The sequence below is a fragment of the Scophthalmus maximus genome, chromosome 3, assembly GCF_022379125.1.
Source record: "Scophthalmus maximus strain ysfricsl-2021 chromosome 3, ASM2237912v1, whole genome shotgun sequence".
Classification (NCBI taxonomy): domain Eukaryota; kingdom Metazoa; phylum Chordata; class Actinopteri; order Pleuronectiformes; family Scophthalmidae; genus Scophthalmus; species Scophthalmus maximus.
The window spans coordinates 19,824,663-19,843,194 of NC_061517.1; the positions used below are offsets into that span (position 1 = coordinate 19,824,663).

Genomic DNA, 18,532 nt, shown 5'->3' on the forward strand with positions numbered 1-18,532 from the left:
ACCTGCTTCTCTTTCTGTGAGTCTCGAGCAACAAACTGGCTATTCAGAGGAGAGATTCCCAGTTGGAGAAATTGTCCTATTAGAAATTCTAGCGTCTCCAGCATTAGCTATGGGGAAACTTGCTTCTGGAGATTCTCACCCGTCCAGGTCATAGTCATCCAAAGGGGGGCGATGAATCAGGAGCAACGGGACTTGGTTGTAGATTCTTGAAGACCGAGAGGCCGACGCGAAGGAGCCTCTTCTTGGACGAGAGGGTGAAACGTCTTCAGGGATCTACAACCACGTCCAGTTCGCTCGCGACTCGACGCCCACGTGGATGATCCCGGAGTGACCGGAGGGTTAAGAGCAGGACTAGGATTCAGGGGTAGGGATACGGTTAGCTGATGGTAAATGGACGGGGTCTGCACCTCGGAGACATTGTGCACAGTTTACACACTACGGAACTCACTGCGGCACAAAACACTTTTGCGAAGCTTATACAATACAACGCATTGTTCAACATTGAGCCTTTTGGTTTAAGTTTAGGAACAGAATTCATTTGTTTTATAGGTCACAGTCATGTAAGAGGGATTTGCAGCAAGAAAATCACCAGACGCAGACATTCAAATGGATGACCCAATGCTGCCGCCTGGTGGTGGTCTGGTGTTACAGCAATGCAGCACAGTCCGTCCGGAGCTGTAAAGAGGCATTCCACCATTTTTTTGACACGTTATAGTATGTCAAAAAAGGTGTATAATGTCGCCTAAGACTCTGGAGAAGCTTGATAACGTTGGTATGGGACTTTGGAGCAACTCTTCCCGGGGAGGATTTATCTCTGGGTAGGAATTATCTCAATCTCTGCTGCTTCAGTTTCCTCATTTCAATTATTTTTTAGTTCCCAACTTGCAGTGAATAGGTAGGATCAAAGGGGTATAAGTGTATTTGCAGACAGACACTCCACAACTTGATTGGATTCTGATATCTAACTTGTGCTTCTAAGGCGAGATGGAAGGTGTCGACTCACTAACCAGACGAGCAGGAGGTCGGAGGAACCTGATATGGTTCAGTGGAATGTGGAAATCTTTTGACCTGACACGCTTACAAGACAAGACAAGACAACGTGGTCGTGACTCATTCATTACATTTTATTCATAGGTCATTTAAAAAGTGTATATATTTCCACCATGTTTGGGTACCTGACAGTTTTCCTTTTTTTAAATTATTAGATTAGATAACACCAGTTGTACAATATACAGTGTGTGTTTTCTTTAAAAAAAATGAACAATCAGGGCATCTGCTACCTTTCACACCTCTTCTGAATCACATTTGGATGAGTCCAAAGGGGAAAAAAGTGTCAACCAGAGATTACTCTTTAGGTTGAGTATGGAAGTTTTGTGATCGTGATGTCCCTTTACTTCTTTTAGAGCCTTCGGCCTCCTTTCACAGTTCTCATCAAGTGACGGAGCAAAAAAAGTTAAAGAAAAGTACATTTGTAAAATCCACGACAATAATGAAAGCATTTTTTCAGGTACAGGACACAAATCCTCCGCACCAGACACCAGAACTAAAAACAAAACAAAAATAAAATCAGCCTTCTGACTATACAGAATGCCCCGAATAACCATTGACCAGAGTTTATCCCATCTGTATTTAAAAAAGAGACGCACACATAAATCTCTCCCTGATTCCTCGGCAACTGATCACAAATACTGCTTAACATCAAAAGTGAGCCGACGTCGGCGCTGCATCGCATCATTCACATAACCTCTTTTGTGCATTTTGTCTCTATTGATTACTTACTGCCCTACTGGTACAAACACATTAGCATTTAGCACAAAACGGGTCGTATGTATACAATCGTTGCTGCTAGATCATTCCAGGCTGGAGAGAGAGGGTGCCGCGGCGTATTATTACTGAGAAGAGGACAAATAAACTGGCACAGGAAAACACAAGGCATCATAGAAAAGTAAGAAAGCGTACCTTTTTGACATTCGTAGGCCCAACAAACTGTACTGTAGGGTCGATTCATGAATCGGGCTGCTCCCTACGACGCAGACACCACAGAGACTTTGCGGAAGCACCTGGAGACGACGGTGTGGCCGTTACCGTGCCCCAACGAGGCCATCAGCACTTTGGTGCCGGGCGAAGTGGCCTTGATGGACACCGTCTTCTCAATCTTCTCCCCCGGCTTTAGATGATCCAGCCTGGAAGAGAGAGAGAGAGAGAGGGGGAAAACATCATATTTTCAAATTTCAACTCTCATGCAGGCACACACACACACACACACACACACACACACACACACACACACACACACACACACACACACACACACACACACACACACACACACACACACACACACACACACACACACACACACACACACACACACACACACACACACACGAACACTCCAGCGCAGCCATTAAACAGTCTGGAGATTCCGATGTTTTGGGGGGGGGGGAAAGAAAGTGGATAGTAACGTGTGACAGTGAATATAAGAGGCAATGAGAGATTGGTGGTCCCCAGAGCACAACATTTTATTGTAACGTCAGTGTGTATGTGAGCGATTGCGGGCGTGAGCGTCGATTAACGCCACAAGCAGTCGTTTGCCTCCCAGAACTCCCATCCTGCCCTTTTTCAAGACAACAATTGCCAAAGCAGTTTCATTGTCCCGCTATTTTCCATTGTTGATTCATCACCCCTTCATATTTCTGCTGAATCTCTTCTCCTGTTTGCTAGTTTACTCCTCTCTGGGGGGAACTTTGGCTTTATTGGCTGTGCCCCCTCACCCGCCCCCCAAAAAAATCCCCACCATGGCTCCAGGGGACTGAAATTAGGGAGGGACAGGACCAAACCAGTTGACTTTCCCTTCACAAATTTGTCCAGTTAAAGCCATGAAAGAGTGTGTGTGAGGAGGATGACGTCTTAGCCATGAACACGAGAACAACAGAGAAATTCAAATGTGGGAAATTAGACATTAAATAGTGAAGAGATGCTCATTTACGATGAGGTCGCTCCTGCCTCATGTGGACGTAAAATCCCCCCCAAACAACCCCCTGCACGAGCGACACTACAAGTTCTACGGCAAAAAAATTGTGAAATTGTGAAAAGTTTGACGCGTTGCACCGATAAATTTGAAACCATTTTTTTTTTTTTTGCAGACTAAGGTGGATTAAATTCTATTTCATGGAGGAATGCCTTGAGGCCGGCTGTACAGCCACGTGAAAACCATTTGTGGTCCTACATGTACATAATGACTCCTGCACAACTTACTCAAATTTACTTACTTAAATTGGAAGTTGAATTTGAAATTAGCCACAAAAACAAAAAAATCAAGGTAATATGAATTGTATATTTAAGCCCTGAGAGTGATGGTGCTGTGTTCTCCCCACAGAGCTACACACACACACACACACACACACACACACACACACACACACACACACACAAACATTAGGGTGCAACCTTATGTCAGAGCTGTTGTAAAAAAAACCTACCTGACCACATTCCTCACAGCGCATCATGTTTTCTTCTCGGCTCGAACAAAAAGCAAAGATAAAATATGTGTGACGCTGCTAGAATGTGACCACGGGTGTTTTTTTCCCCCTCCGTTTCTCTGGGGAACCGTGCAGACGACGATCAGAGACTAGAGAATGATGATTAAAGGGGGGGGGGGGTTCTTTCTACTTTTTCACTTACTGGGCCTGGTGTCTGCCGCTCAGCAGGCCAGATCCCTCCACGGTCAGCACGGCTCCATTCAGGGCTTTGGTCAGCGTGTTGGTGAAGGACACCCGGGCCGTTTGCTCCTTCTTCGCCCGGATGCTGTCCCCTCCTTCGATCTGCAGCAAACAGCGGGTTTCACGCGATCAGATGCTACAGACCAGGGCTGAAAATGAACAGTGCCAGAGACCAGCGAAGCCGCATTATCCCCGGAGGCGGCTGAAGCACACAAGGGAAAATGGAATTCAGCTCGTTTGCCCCCCCCCCCCCCGGAAAAAAAAAGTCCCCTGTGAGAATGTAGATTGACCTGTCGCAACCGATGCATGCCGCTAATCTTTCACACTCACAAGAAGGGGACGAGGAAATTCGACAGGCTGATGAAAAATGTTATTTGATCTTGAATTGAACTGCTACATTTCATGTTCTGTTACGACTGTGAGAGAACACCACTTCTTATTGTGTTTTGAAGATGAATTGGAATTCTGGAAGTGGTCAACATATGAAGCATGTCGCTGTCGTACCTCTATGGTTATCTGCGGCGAGGTTATGTTGAACTCCTGAGTCTCCAGGACTCTTTCTTGGGTCTGCACGTCCTTTATCACCACCGCCAGGCTCACAATGTTGTCCGCTGCCAGCGCCGACTCGTACTCGGACGAGGGGAGGGTGTGCTGGAGGGTCAAAGCTGGGGAAAAAATGGACGCGAGAGAGGTTCAGGCTCGGTCAAAGTTGGGTTCGTCGAACGTGTGATGTCACTGCGACCGAGCAAAAGTGCTGAGATTGAACAGTAAGGTGATACGACACACGGTGACTCATTTGTTTCCAAGTGGGTTGCAGGACTCCTTACCTCCATGCGGCTGTATGTGCACCTCTTGGTGTAATGTCCAGAAGCTCTCCTGTGGGCTACTGTTGTAATCTTTGACCTGAGCGTTGACGTGTTCCTCCAGGACCCTGGGGCGGCTCGAGCGATTGGTGACCGTGACACACACGCCAACGCTCTCACCCACTGACGGCTTCCCGTTTATGTTTAGGGACACCTCCAGACCAGGCAAATCTTCTCCAGGAGATGACGCTGAGAAAGGCTCCAACTCTATCGGTGACACACGCTGCGCTGCCAAATCCAGAAATGTTAAGATCAGTAACTGCACAACTTTAAAGCAGGAGGCCACGCATGTTAGACCTCCACACAGAAGCAAAACGCTATTCTAGAAAATGAAGAGAGGATCAAAATGCTCAGACGAAGGTGATAAATGCTTACTCTTCAGCGACAGAATAAAAATCAGGCACAAAGTGTACCTCCAAGGTTCTGTAAAAATATTACATGCCCGAGCCCACTGTAGTACATTGTGATATAATACACTTCAGGCCAGGACAGTCAGAGTGAAAAAATATTCAAAAATAGGGCCGAGCCCTTTTTTGATCATAAGAATTTGAAGCAGGTGACATTTGACCTTTAACCTCCCACTACAGACAGGTGAGGCACATACATGGACAACGCAGGCAGCCGTTGGGCTGACGTGTTCACATACTCCATCTTAAAAGCATTAAGAGGACACAAAATGAAGATGGTTCATAATTTACTGTTCACTACAGAATAAAGTATTTAGGGGTGATACCCAATGAACGGATAAAGGAGGGATTTCCGCCACGGACTACACAATCTACAAAGCTTATTATTAATAATCAGCGTATGCATCGTCAGCAGTGCCGATCGGTGCCAATTGAACACATGGACCCTGAGTGTAAGTGCTTTGAAACACCTGAACATGCCCTAGTGCGGCCCTAGTGAAAAAAGAAGACAAAATAATGTTGGATTTTTAACTGCTTACCTGCTGTTCCAGCCAGTGCTCCGGACCTGTACACTGTAAAGGCAAGTGACATTTTGTTGTGGAAAAAAGCAAATATACAAAATTAAAACAGCAAAATCTCCCCACTTAATCAAGAGCGCCTAGCTGGACTGCGTGTTGGGTGCGTGGGTTTCGTGGTTTAACTTGTGCAAACTCGTGGTCTACTCTCGTCTCAGAAATATTCAATAACTGGGGTTTGTCCTGAAGAAATCGGTGCTTTCAAGAAAAGCAGACTAGACCTTGCAAGCTGAAAATACACAGACGTCGGGGGGCGTTTTCGACTAATCACACGTAGGAGCGACTCATCTGGATGCCCAAGTGATGGATAGAGCTCTCAGTTATATGTCGAGCAGCCCATTTAAACATTTTTTGCTTCAAATATATTTGGGCCCTCACTTGACCATAAGAGGCAAATGGGAAATTCTGTGTCTGGGCCTGAGAATGTGACCACATTAACTTTTTGATGGGGTCTTCTCAGTTCTGCCCTGATTTCTCTGACCTGTCAACTGGACATCAAATGGCGAAATAAATGCAATGTCAAGGTATTTGTGAAGTATGTGTGAACATATGGTGTATTAATCCAGTGAATTATTACAGTGGTTGAGTCAGGGAGACGCAAACACACACACACACACACACACACACACACACACACACACACACACACACACACACACACACAAACAGTCCCTGACTCAACCACTACAATAATTCACTGGAACACTTTACACGTTATTTATTTCATTTCAATTGAGTTACACTCACGCCAACGCTCTCACCCACTGATAGCTTCGCGTTTATGTTTAGGGACACCTCCAGACCAGTCAAAGCTTCTCATGGAGATGACGCTGAGAAAAGCTCCACCTCTATCGATGACACACGCCTTGCAGCCAAAAGTGTGTGGACAGCCCCCGCCCCCACCGCCTCCAGATATGTTAAGATCAATAACTGCACAACTTTGAACCAGGAGGCCACGCTTTAGTTACATCTCCACACAGAAGCAAAACGCTATTATAAAAAATGAAGAGAGAATCAAAATGCTCAGACAAAGGTGATAAATGCTTACTCTTCAGCGACAGAATAAAAATCAGGCACAAAGTGTACCTCCAAGGTTCTGTAAAAATATTACATGCCCGAGCCCACTGTAGTACATTGTGATATAATACACTTCAGGCCAGGACAGTCAGAGTGAAAAAATATTCAAAAATAGGGCCGAGCCCTTTTTTGATCATAAGAATTTGAAGCAGGTGACATTTGACCTTTAACCTCCCACTACAGACAGGTGAGGCACATACATGGACAACGCAGGCAGCCGTTGGGCTGACGTGTTCACATAATCCATCTTAAAAGCATTAAGAGGACACAAAATGATGATGGTTCATAATTTACTGTTCACTACAGAATAAAGTATTTAGGGGTGATACCCAATGAACGGATAAAGGAGGGATTTCCGCCACGGACTACACAATCTACAAAGCTTATTATTAATAATCAGCGTATGCATCGTCAGCAGTGCCGATCGGTGCCAATTGAACACATGGACCCTGAGTGTAAGTGCTTTGAAACACCTGAACATGCCCTAGTGCGGCCTTGTGAAAAAAGAAGACAAAATAATGTTGGATTTTTAACTGCTTACCTGCTGTTCCAGCCAGTGCTCCGGACCTGTACACTGTAAAGGCAAGTGACATTTTGTTGTGGAAAAAAGCAAATGTACAAAATTAAAACAGCAAAATCTCCCCACTTAATCAAGAGCGCCTAGCTGGACTATGTGTTGGGTGCGTGGGTTTCGTGGTTTAACTTGTGCAAACTCGTGGTCTACTCTCGTCTCAGAAATATTCAATAACTGGGGTTTGTATTGAAGAAATCGGTGCTTTCAAGAAAAGCAGACTAGACCTTGCAAGCTGAAAATACACAGACGTCGGGGGGCGTTTTCGACTAATCACACGTAGGAGCGACTCATCTGGATGCCCAAGTGATGGATAGAGCTCTCAGTTATATGTCGAGCAGCCCATTTAAACATTTTTTGCTTCAAATATATTTGGTCCCTCACTTGACCATAAGAGGCTCAGTTCTGCCCTGATTTCTCTGACCTGTCAACTGGACATCAAATGGCGAAATAAACGCAATGTCAAGGTATTTGTGAAGTATGTGTGAACATATGGTGTATTAATCCAGTGAATTATTACAGTGGTTGAGTCAGATACACACACACACACACACACACACACACACACACACACACACACACACACACACACACACACACACACACACACACACACACACACACACACACACACACACACACACACACACACACACACACACACACACACACACACACACACACACACACACAATCCCTCACTCAACCACTATAATAATTCCCTGGAACACGTCACACGTTATTTATTTCATTTCAATTGAGTGCAATTACCAATCGTGCCATATTCTATGTGTGTTATACATATCTCATTGCCCTTTTTTTGTTCTGCTATCGTCTTTGCTGCTCTGACATCCACATTTCCCCGTTGTGGGACGAATATCTTATCTCATATTTTTGGGCTCACACGGCGTGAGGAGGGCGCTGAAACTCACCCAGCCGCTGTGTCCTTGCTTCTCCCTCTGTGAAACGAAAGAAAACGCGGAGGGAAATCTTTAACACATACGGGGAGAACAAAGATAGAACATACTCTACTTCAGTTGTCTCTACATTTAAACTTTCATCTCGCTGACTCTTCTTGTTACACACATTTGCTGTCTTCACTCCCCCCCCCCCCTTTCTTTTTAATATAGACTATACTGCATCTGACCTGTTTATTTGATCTCACTATATCTCTCTCTGGAAAGCTTTGCGGCCAGCGTCTCTTACTTTTCTGTCTCTTATAATTGAGCGTCAGATCCTCGGGGGTGTCCGAGCCAATGTTCTTGGTGTAGATCAGCTGGCCCACGCACTTGGTGTCCACCGTCCTCCCCACCACCAGTCTGTTGCGCACAATGAACCTTATGACCTCAGCGTTGACGGAGGCGAAGAGGAACGAGGTGTCGAATGGGGCACTGAGGCAGCGTTGCTGAACAGCAGCCACTGGGCAAGGGCCGCAGCAGTATATCCCTGCAGAGAAGGGCCGCGTGTTGATCGCTGCATATTAGTTGTGCAACGGCGTTTGTGATTTCAATCCAAATGAATAAGATCACGTGGGGCGGGAACCCACCAGCACTCTTCTCTTGGGGGGTTGGGTCCACCACCTGCCAGCCATCAAACCTTGCACCAAGGTCCGGTCTTTGCATCCAGCACTCCACCCACACATGGAAGTTCCTGCAGCACATACGGGAATGGATGGACACACGCTCAGAGAATTGCGGTAGGAGATTAATAATATAGATGGTCAAAAAACACATCCAGGTAAAATTACAACGCAGGCGCTGACATCAATCCACGGACACAGAATTGATGTCGCTTGATGTAGAACTCAGTTTTGAGTGTCAATTGTCAGATAATACCGATAAATAAGCGATAGAAAAAACAGCAACGTTTGTCTTTAGGGTTTGAGAATAAGTGACGCCGACCAAATGCTGTCCTTCGATATGTTGAGCTTCTCCCCCGTGCTCGAGTAGAACTCCTCGATTGTCAGGCTGGCATTGCCGTCATGGGCTGCGTTAAATACTGTCACCACCCTGGAGGGAATCCCCAGCACTCTCATCACTGAAAAACAAAAAAACCCCAAAAGAAACAGTCTTTAATATCAATTGTATGAACAAATGGATACTACATATACAGTATTTCACCTTACATGTAGTTACAGAACCAGTAGATTTTTTTTTTTTTACACATTTTCGTGGAAACCCAAAACGTGTCATTTGTACACATACAGACCGCTCACACTGCCGGGCTACATTCTCCCCCTCCAAACCGAATCAGTCCCCGCATGTGTGTAAGCACCGAAGTTAATACTCACAGGACTGATGCGAGGTCTGGTTAGAATAGCCTGCAAACTTTCAAAAAATGAACGAAGAGCAAGAATCAGCGGCTCTCCTGAATCATCACAGGTACATTTTTGGGGATGACGCCTTTCCCCTCGTAGAAGGCCTGGGTTCATTAGGTTCACTTTCGGGCAAAGCTACCAGGACTCGATGGTTACCTGTCCTGTCCTCCATTTCAATGACTGGCTGAGGCACATGGACTGAAAAGTCAGATTGCACTTCGCCAGGCCAGATTCCAGGAAACGTGAGGAGTGAATTCAATGGCCTGTGGATCGAGTGCAGCTAGAGGCTGTCTCATTGATTCATCTCCTGAAAGTTCCACGATGGGGGGGGGGGGTTGTTATCACCTCTATGATCCGCTCCGGACAGTAGCTTTCCTCCTCGTCACTTATGTCATCTTCCTGATCACTCTGATCCATCCGCTGTTCCGAAGATTTCTTCTCCCAGATTCTCTCGTCCCCGTTTCCTCTTCTGAAGCTGAATCAATGGGCAGAAATCCACAAGGAAGGAGAAGATCTCTATGTAGTGCGCGGTGTGGACCGTTGCCTCCTTCTGGCTTGGCTACATGGACAGGTCCCGCATTGACTCTGTTCACCACAACATGAAGTGTTCGCTCCCAACGGTCTGCCAACTTGTGCTTTCCACGAATGTTAACATTTGGCACTGACACCCTGTCTCCTGTGACCAATTCTGCTGCTCTGACTTTGGCCTCAAATCTGGTTTGGTCTCTGGTCTCCTCTTTTGCGAGCGCTGTCAGCCGCTAGTGTATAGCTCTCCTGCAGACACCGGCGTAGTTTGTGAACATACTCAGAATGAGAACTGTGAGATCCTGCAGCGGGACAGGTTCCCAGGACGGGGTCAACTGGCAATGCCGACTGTCTTCCGAACATCGGTTCATGCGGTGAGTAGCCAGTGGTGTCATTCCTTGTACAATTGTACGTGTGAACAAGTGGCCGCACGTAGTCTCTCCAGTGGTGTTTGTCTTTCTCCTCCAGGGTACCAAGCGTACTCAGAAGTGTGCGATTGAATCGCTCTACAGGGTTCCCTTGATGGGAGGTTGATGCGCAGCTTTTCTGCTCCTACGACAGAACATAGTTCCTTTATGGTTCGGGAATCAAGATCCCTTCCCTGATCGCTGTGAAGGGCGGCTAGGAAGACCATAGGGAGCAATGAAGTTCTCCCAAAGCGCTTTAGCAGTAGTTCTTGCTGTTTGTGTCTCGGGTTGGTATCGCCAGAGCGAATTTCGTGAAACGATCTGTTACGACCAGGATGTTTTCTTGTATCACGGCTGTCGGGCTCTATGGACAGATAGTCCATGTCATGTTCTGCATGGGTGCGGCTTTTTCTGGGCTGGCCTTCCTCCTGAAACACCTATCACAGGTTTTTACATCTTTCCTCAATGGCTTTCGCCATTTTAGGCCAATAGAATCTGGCACGAGCGAGACTGAGGGCACGTTCAGCCCCTAGATGGCCAACTTCTTCATGTAGGCCCTTTAAAGCACATTCCCTGAATCTTTGAGGAAGGACACGCTGAAGTACTTCACTGTCGTGATCAAGGCATTTCCTAAACAGGGCTCCATCTTTAAATTTCAGTTTCTTCCACTCTTTGAGAAGTAACCTGACTTCACGTGACTCGCAGCTCAGCTGTTTGAATTGCGGTTTCTGTGCTGCTTCAAGGAAGGAAATTACCTTTTGAATGGACAGATCTTCCCTTTGGAATCTGTGCCAGTCTTCCTTTTTCATGCCAGGTAGGGTGTCTTGTCCAGGATGGTTGAAGCAATCAGGTATAGCTGAAGCATCCAAGGCCAGAGACTCAACAAGAACAGGGGGCTCTGATGCGTCAGGACTTGGACCACTGCAGTGACGCTGACATACTGCAGAGATCTCCGCTCTGGGAATCACGTCAGACTCATCCAAAACTCTTTTTTTGAAGTCTTCGATTCTGTCCGTTTCTCTTAGGAACACATCACCCTCTTGAGGTGGACCATGGGGTCGCCTGGACAACCCACCCGCGTCCTTGTTTGCAAGACCTGCCCGATACCCGATGCTGAAGTTGTAGGTTGACAGAGCCGCAAGCCTGCGTTGTCCTGCTGCATCCAATTTGGCAGAAGTGAGGACGTAGGTGAGCGGCTTGTTGTCAGTCAGAACGACGAACTCTGACCCACAGAGATAATCGTTAAACTTCTCACATACCGCTATCACTTTCAGCTTTCTGCTTTGCTCCTGAGAGCGTGCAGCACCAAGACCCTCTCCGCCAGCATCAGTGTGCGACACATAAGGGAGCTTGGGGTCTGCAAATGCCAGGACTGGTGCAGACGTTGACCTCTCAACAAGGGTTGTAAAGGAAAGGTCGCAGGGCCCTTGGGACAGGGTCTCTTGTATATCTTTCCTCTTTTACGGGGATGATTGTATCCCGCTTTAAGAGCGTTTAAGGGGCGTGGCTATCCCGGAGTAGCCTTCAACAAAGCTCCGATAATAGCCAGCGAAGCTCTTCTCTGTTTTTGGGAAGAGGCCAGTTTCTCAAAGCAGATAACTTATCTTCAAATGTGCCCATCCTGGCCATATTTGAAGCAAAACCATGGCTTGGGATAGGTGGAAGCCCTAAAGGGTTGCTGGGGGTTTACTGCACCGGCAATGAGACATTCACTGCTTCTGTGTATAGAGCTGCTGCTTGTGTCGGTTTCCTTTGCGTCACACTTGAATTCTTTGAATTCAGTGATGCAACTTGTTTTCTTAGCTCAGCGACGTCTTTTTTTAACTAGTGGGTGTTTTCCTGCTCCTTTTTGACGATAACATCAGAGCCATCATCATTGGCAGGCATGTTGTAGACTAAATGGGTGTGTGAAGTAGCTTTTGCATTCCCTAAGTGTTTCCTCATTCTTTCAATTTTTGCAGAGCGTCTATTTCCCTTTGTCCTCAGCAAAAGGAGCCGTTCATGGAATGACGGGGGGGGGCTACTCTTTTGGTGCTCAAGCTGAAGACCTACAATCAAGCTTTGGTCCCAGCAACCTCGACCAAACTGTCGATGTTTGTCTGAGTCTTTGGCTGCAACTCCCCCTCTAGAAATGGCCTTAGTGAGTAAAACTTGAAGCCTATTGAGGTGAGTAGAGGGTTTCTCTCCAGAATTCTGATTGGAACTTAAAAAGGTTGCAAACAGCTCCTCACCGTCTTCCACCACTCCAAATGCAGCTCACAGTTGTTCAAGGTATGAGCTGAGGGGTGCACTGGTGCCACGAGACTTAGCAATGTCTGCAGCAGGGCTAAGTAAACTCTCTAATATCCTCCTAACTTTTTGATTTTCAGATGATGAGGAGTCATAAAAGGAGGAGCTCAACTTGTGTACGCCAGGCATCATAATCCACTTTGCCATTTGGCTTGGGAAGCCTGACCCAGAATGTTGGGATTCGGCTCTGACTGTAGCTGGATGGCGACGGCTCACCGGTGGTTGAGCATTATGTGCTCAACCACCACTTTTTTTGGGACGTGGGGAGGGTTAAACGTGCTCTCGTCAATGCGCGGTGGGTCGATGGATATGCCTGAGGGAGGAGCATCAGGGGACGTATGCGCTGGCCCTGTCCCTGGAATTTCATGATGACTGTTGTCTTGGACTCGTTCATCAGTCATGTATGTGGGGCTACGTGCAGATCCCATAGTTCCATACTGACTGTCATTAGTTTGGTTCTCGTGATAAGGGGAAATGCTAGGCTGCCTAGAGGGCAAATGAACCTACTCTGGGGAGTAGTGTCAGACTAGAGGGTTTGGCGTGTAATGCTCTTAGTTCACTTGTGTATATTTGTGCTGATTCCCTGCTTAGCTCATCCTGGCATATCTCTCGAATGGTCTTCACATTCCAAGACACATTAGGATCTCTAGGGCTTTGTAAGTCACCTACGTTACGTACCATACTCTATTAAAGCTCTCCCTGCTGGTTGATCTGGCTCATTTGGGATTTTAACAACGTTTGCAACTTCTCCATTAACTTCACAGAAGTCTGTTATGTCCTTTACTGAATATGTATCATCAATCCCTGTAACATAAAGGCAATTCTGCCCACGGACATCATATTTGTTACAAAGCTCTATTTTTCTCTGTTCAATGTTTGTTAAATCAATTTAGAGATTTTCTTTTGTGGTGGGAAACTACAATATCTATAGTTAAAATATGAAAAGAGGAGGGACTGCTTCCGCAGAAGTCTCCTGGCGCGCTCGACACCTGACGTGCCTGATGCCAAGTTTACAGGTGTATCTAATGTCTATTTCGATGAGGAGACTGATGTGCAATGAAGCAGTGCCAGATCTCTCTAAGTTTAACTGTAGTGTATTACTGTTTCCGTTCCCTTTCAGTCGAAACAACCTTTCATTCAGTTACTACATATACAGTATTTCACCTTACGTGTAGTTGCAGAACCAGTAGATTCTTAAACATTTTCGCTGAAACCCAAAACAATGACAAAATAAATGAAAATAAAAACCTGAGATCTCAGAATGAATGTATCCACACTGCCCCTTGTCAACTACGCCACTAGGTGGTGCCATTGGACCATTACACCTAAGGGGAATAGTAAATTAAATACTGTCACCTTCCTGATGACTTTGTATACATATAGACCGCTCAGACGACCGGGCCATACTGGGATAAACCCAAATAATGATGTGTTATTTATTATTGATATTTTACTTTTGCTACAACACTATAAAACACTCCAAATGCGGGCAAATGCTCCACATGGGGTGCAGTGGAATTGTCTATTCCTATCTATTCTGTTCCTATCTGCTATTCCTTGACCTCAGTGGAAAACGTCATGAGGTCAAGGAAACGTGTAAAGGAGAACTCGCCGAGAGCGCTGCTCAGAGTATCCGACTCCACTTTCACTGTATTACGTCATCATGCGGCGTCTATTGCCCACATCCTATGCTAAAGGCGTTGAAGCTCCTTTCCTATGCATTTAGAGAATCCGAACAGCTCTTATCGTGGCTGCTGATCAAATTCTTCCGGGTCACGTCAAGATTTAGGGAGACTTCCTGAGCCAATTTGACAATTCGACCTCGTCCCTGTTCAATTGACCTTCAGTGTCATCCATTTTACCCGAGCACAAACACAGCGCACTCGTACATGTGTGCGATCCACTTATTCAGCGTACCTGTGCAGAGGACAGACGCGAAGACCCAGCACTGTCCATAGCGCACAGGGCTAAAGTTGTTCGAGACCCAGCGGCGAAGGATGTCAGCGCTGCCGCTCCACTCCGTAGGCCTGACACCGTCTTCGTAGCTGCCCTGCCACTTCCCCAGCAGGATACCCAGGTCATCGTTACAGTTCACCTTGGAGTAGGACAGTTGGACACTTACTTCACTGTGAAACCACAGAGACAATGATGGCATACATACACAGTTCTCTTTGTGAGCGTTGCCTCTCACCATTGCACAGATCACCCTGCTGATGTAGACGGGGTCTGCTCGATGAGTGTAGTCTCTGTTTTTGTCACTCAAGTGCTGGGGGCTGACCTCCAGGAGCTTCAGACATGCCTCCAGGACCCCAGGCTCATACTGCACGCAAAAGGGGGAACACAAAGGTAACTGGGGCCTGCCGCATTTCCACCTGCAAACAATGCTGCGGTCACGCAAGAACCGTCCGGGAGAGTTACCTGACCAAACGACCAGGGACGCTGATGGACATTTTGATTGGTGCCCATGAACACCAACCCGTAGTCGCTCTTGACATACTCTTCTATTTGCCCATCGCTTGGCATGTACACTGGATCATCTGAAAAGCGCCGGCAGCGGGTGGATATGACTCGACAATAGCATGATATTAGCAAAAGCTGTCGATCATTACACAAAGGATTGCTTTTTTTCCCTCCTCGCGGGGGCCCCACCTTTCAGCCAGGGGTTGCAGAGCAGCACGAACGATCCCGCCGCGTAGCTCCTTCTGCGCCGCCGGGTCCCTATGTGCACCAGGAGGTTGTACGCGGCCACCGAGGATAAAACGGGGGAGCAGATGTGGACGGTGACCGACTCGGGATGCGCCGTTTGGCCTGAGGGTCCCGTGTAGACTTGGGCCGACCACTTGTGGGGGTTGAGCCTCTTGTCGTAGGTCTGGACCGGGATCATCTCTGTCAGGCTGCCTGTATGGTGAATGAAAACCCATTTGAAGCAGTTGATGAAATAATGCAATGAAAAAGCGGCCTTCATAAACAACAAAACACCATTGCTCAATTCAGTACGCTCAAGATGGATGTCGCTGTATGACGGACATTGTAAAGACTCCTACCGATGCACTGCGTTTCAGCATTTACCAGTTGGAACATAAAAGTCAACCGCTGGGATTTGTTGGGTTTTAGCCCTGTAATATTGTAATATTGACCCCACTATGTAAAGTGCCGCGAGACAATGTATGTTGCGATTCGGTCGCTCGAATAGGAATCCTCCTTCACTTCCCATCTTCTTCGCTGTGAGATTGATTGAAGAGATGGATGCCGCTCATTTCACAAGTTGTTTTTGTTAGTTTTTCCACAAAAATGAAAACTTCAATAATTCTTATTTTGTGGCTGAGTGGCAACGCCGCCACTATTTCACAGCTGGCGGCAGCTACGCTGCAGCAAAGCGCCGAAGGGGTTGGACCAAGAGGACGCCAGCGAGCAATCTCAGCGTGCGCATGTGTAATGCGTAAACAGCAACTGACGAAGTGCCAGGCGGGAGCGAGCTGCGCACGCGCACACAGTGATGCCAAGGGGTCGTCGGGGTTTTATTGGCTCGAGTTCTTCACTCCGGGAGGGGCAGTTTTATGGGGGAGTCGTCTCGCATTGAAATACGGTAAATGTGAGCACAGGCGGTGGGAGAAACGCAACGGCCCGAAACTTTGGGCCGAATATCCACTGACGTCTCAAGAATGCAACTTGGTGCATGATGTTTTCTGGGCACACGTTGAGTGCGGGCTTTTGGCCAACTGACTCTGAAGCACCGACAGCAACCGCCGGACCAGGTCAGACCAGAGCGACAGGTGTGTTGGAGTCAACGGAGAGGCTTATCGCGCAAACCTTTCAATTTTCGGGGTCTCGCTCGCAGAACCCCCGGGTCACCTCACCTAGGCAGACCTGCAGGAGCAGCCGCTCGCTGTGAGGATCCCACGAGCGGCCGCGGAAGAGCAGGGTGAGCTTGAACGGCTTCCCCCGTCGCACCACCAGGTGTCTTTCGCTGAGCCCCCGCGTCTCGTGGAGCGCGTGGTTTTCGTGGACCTCGAAGTCGACCAGCTTTAGTTGGCAGCGGCCAAGGTGACGGCCTGCGAGAGAAAAGACAAGAACAAATGACGTGCCTGTATTGTGAAATCGAGGTGCATTTTAGGCGTCTGTCGAGGGACAATAGAGAAGTGGAGCTAAAGTTAAAGGAGAATGAAAGAAGGAGAGGGGGGGGGGGGGGAACTAGAAATGTCGTCGTGAATCTGCCGCATTAATAGAATCGTAGGAATCCAGGTGGGTGGAAATAAAAAAAATTCTGTTACATTTAGTCCGAGAAGAACCACTGAAGTTTACTGCCTCTCGAGCGCACAGCAGCTTTGCAGACTCATTTACCAAGTCCCATCCTCGATTGTTATCGATGCTATTTACATTCACAACGTCGAAGCCCGTCTTTGTGCATTCGTCCACCTACTCAAAATGTGTGTGTGTGCGTGTGTGTGAAACAGTTCCAACGGGCGACAGAGATCCTCCGGCGACATATTCTCGTAGAAAAGGACTTCGCGTCAGGTCACTTGATTTGATCTCTATCTGCGTGGCTCGCTCTAGGCTTCTTGCCGAACCAGAAATGAGATCCCCGAGTCTTGAATGGAGAGTTTGTGGCAAAAAAACCTTAATGAATTACATCAATACAATCAACCGCACATATTTATTTTTTTGTTTTAAAGTAAGTTAAAAAGTAAGGACACGAAGGAGAAGCAGCACAAAGTTATGCGAGGGAACTCACCGCCTGTGTTGCGTGTCGTCTGTTGCAAGCGGTCCATGGTTCGACTGCGGTGACTCGCGAGTGACTGAAGGAATTGCAGGCATGCACCACCTCCCCGCTGACAACCACCTCCAGCTGCCGTCCCTATTTATCCTGCCCACAACGGTCAAACAGAGGCAAACTGTTCACCTGCCACGTCCTCCTTTTTTTTTTCTTTTCAAACAAGCGTTCAACTAGGACAGTCACGGGTGGAATTTGAGCCATGCGATGCACTTTACCGCGAGGCGCTGGTGGGGACGCGCCGTCATTTGGTTCACTTTGCAAAAAATGCGCATGTTCAGAGAGCCAGAACAGGACAAGGTTTTTTCCGACCAGTTCAGTTGTGATTTGCAAGCCGAAACAGACACCATCATCAGCCATGACGGATGCCAACAGTGAATTAAGCAGGGGCCGCTTCCAACACAGCGGAGCTTATATTCGTATTAGGGAAACCTGAGGGCTCAAGGTCTCTGTGGTGTTTTTTTTTTCTAGTCATTCAGTGTTGAATTATATAGTGGAAATAACACTCCACATTAACAACACTGACGTTTCAAACACCACGTGCCATGACTCAAATCATCACAATGTCACACCGGATGCCCACATGTAGGCGCACACGCCCCATGCACAGGTTTCTCTGGAAAAGTGCATGTTCCTGAGAAAGTGACTGTCTAGGTGCCGCCCAAGCCAAGCCCAATACGGCTTCATTAACAATTATTAAAGCATGCATATATTGTGCAAATATATTGTGGAACAGCTCATTGGGCCAATTGCGCCAAAGAGTTAATAATGAACAAGCCCGAGTGTGATTTTCCCACTTCAGAGGTAGCAATCCAGAAAAGATCTATTCTGGCCATTTCATTTTTATGCTTTGGACTTTTTAGGGCTCAATCGAACGAGATTTGACATATCCATTATCAATTGCTTATTAAGAGAGACACGCAGAATTTCAAACTATCCCTTACACCCCCAAGATTTAATAGAGAGAATACAAGATGTCTGACAGATGTAAGATTTAACCTTCAGGTG

At 47.1% G+C, this 18,532-nt stretch overlaps 1 protein-coding gene across 3 annotated transcripts; it reads right to left on the minus strand.

Annotated features, from left to right (window-relative positions):
- Positions 1-1,103: 1,103 nt before the first annotated feature.
- Positions 1,104-18,520, minus strand: LOC118317238 (protein-glutamine gamma-glutamyltransferase 2-like). 3 transcript variants are annotated; one of them, XR_007030493.1, is made up of 17 exons: positions 17,486-18,517; positions 16,611-16,805; positions 15,403-15,651; positions 15,172-15,290; positions 14,945-15,073; positions 14,671-14,848; positions 9,117-9,252; positions 8,762-8,865; positions 8,422-8,661; positions 8,148-8,174; positions 7,186-7,218; positions 5,532-5,564; positions 4,550-4,813; positions 4,227-4,387; positions 3,685-3,824; positions 1,960-2,183; positions 1,104-1,543 (listed from the first exon to the last, which is right to left on the minus strand). XR_007030493.1 is itself a non-coding variant. In XM_035645769.2 (16 exons), exons 1-16 carry the CDS (start codon positions 17,520-17,522, stop codon positions 2,024-2,026), a joined length of 2,205 nt encoding a protein of 734 aa, XP_035501662.1. In that variant the 5' UTR covers positions 17,523-18,514; the 3' UTR covers positions 1,104-2,023. The 3 variants fall into 3 exon arrangements, 2 of the variants coding, with proteins under 2 accessions (XP_035501662.1, XP_047187050.1); XM_035645769.2 differs by having other exon boundaries at positions 1,104-2,183; positions 17,486-18,514; XM_047331094.1 differs by lacking the exon at positions 5,532-5,564 and having other exon boundaries at positions 1,104-2,183; positions 17,486-18,520.
- Between the last annotated feature and the right edge of the window lie 12 nt (positions 18,521-18,532).

Coding starts and splice junctions, on each gene's coding strand:
- LOC118317238 (XM_035645769.2), bottom strand. CDS start 17,522: ATGGACCGCTTGCAACAGACGACACGCAACACAGGCG. Junction 14,849..14,944: donor GCAGGGTGATCTGTGCAATG/GTGAGAGGCAAC, acceptor TCCTACTCCAAG/GTGAACTGTAACGATGACCT. Junction 7,219..8,147: donor AGCAAGGACACAGCGGCTGG/GTGAGTTTCAGC, acceptor TTGCCTTTACAG/TGTACAGGTCCGGAGCACTG.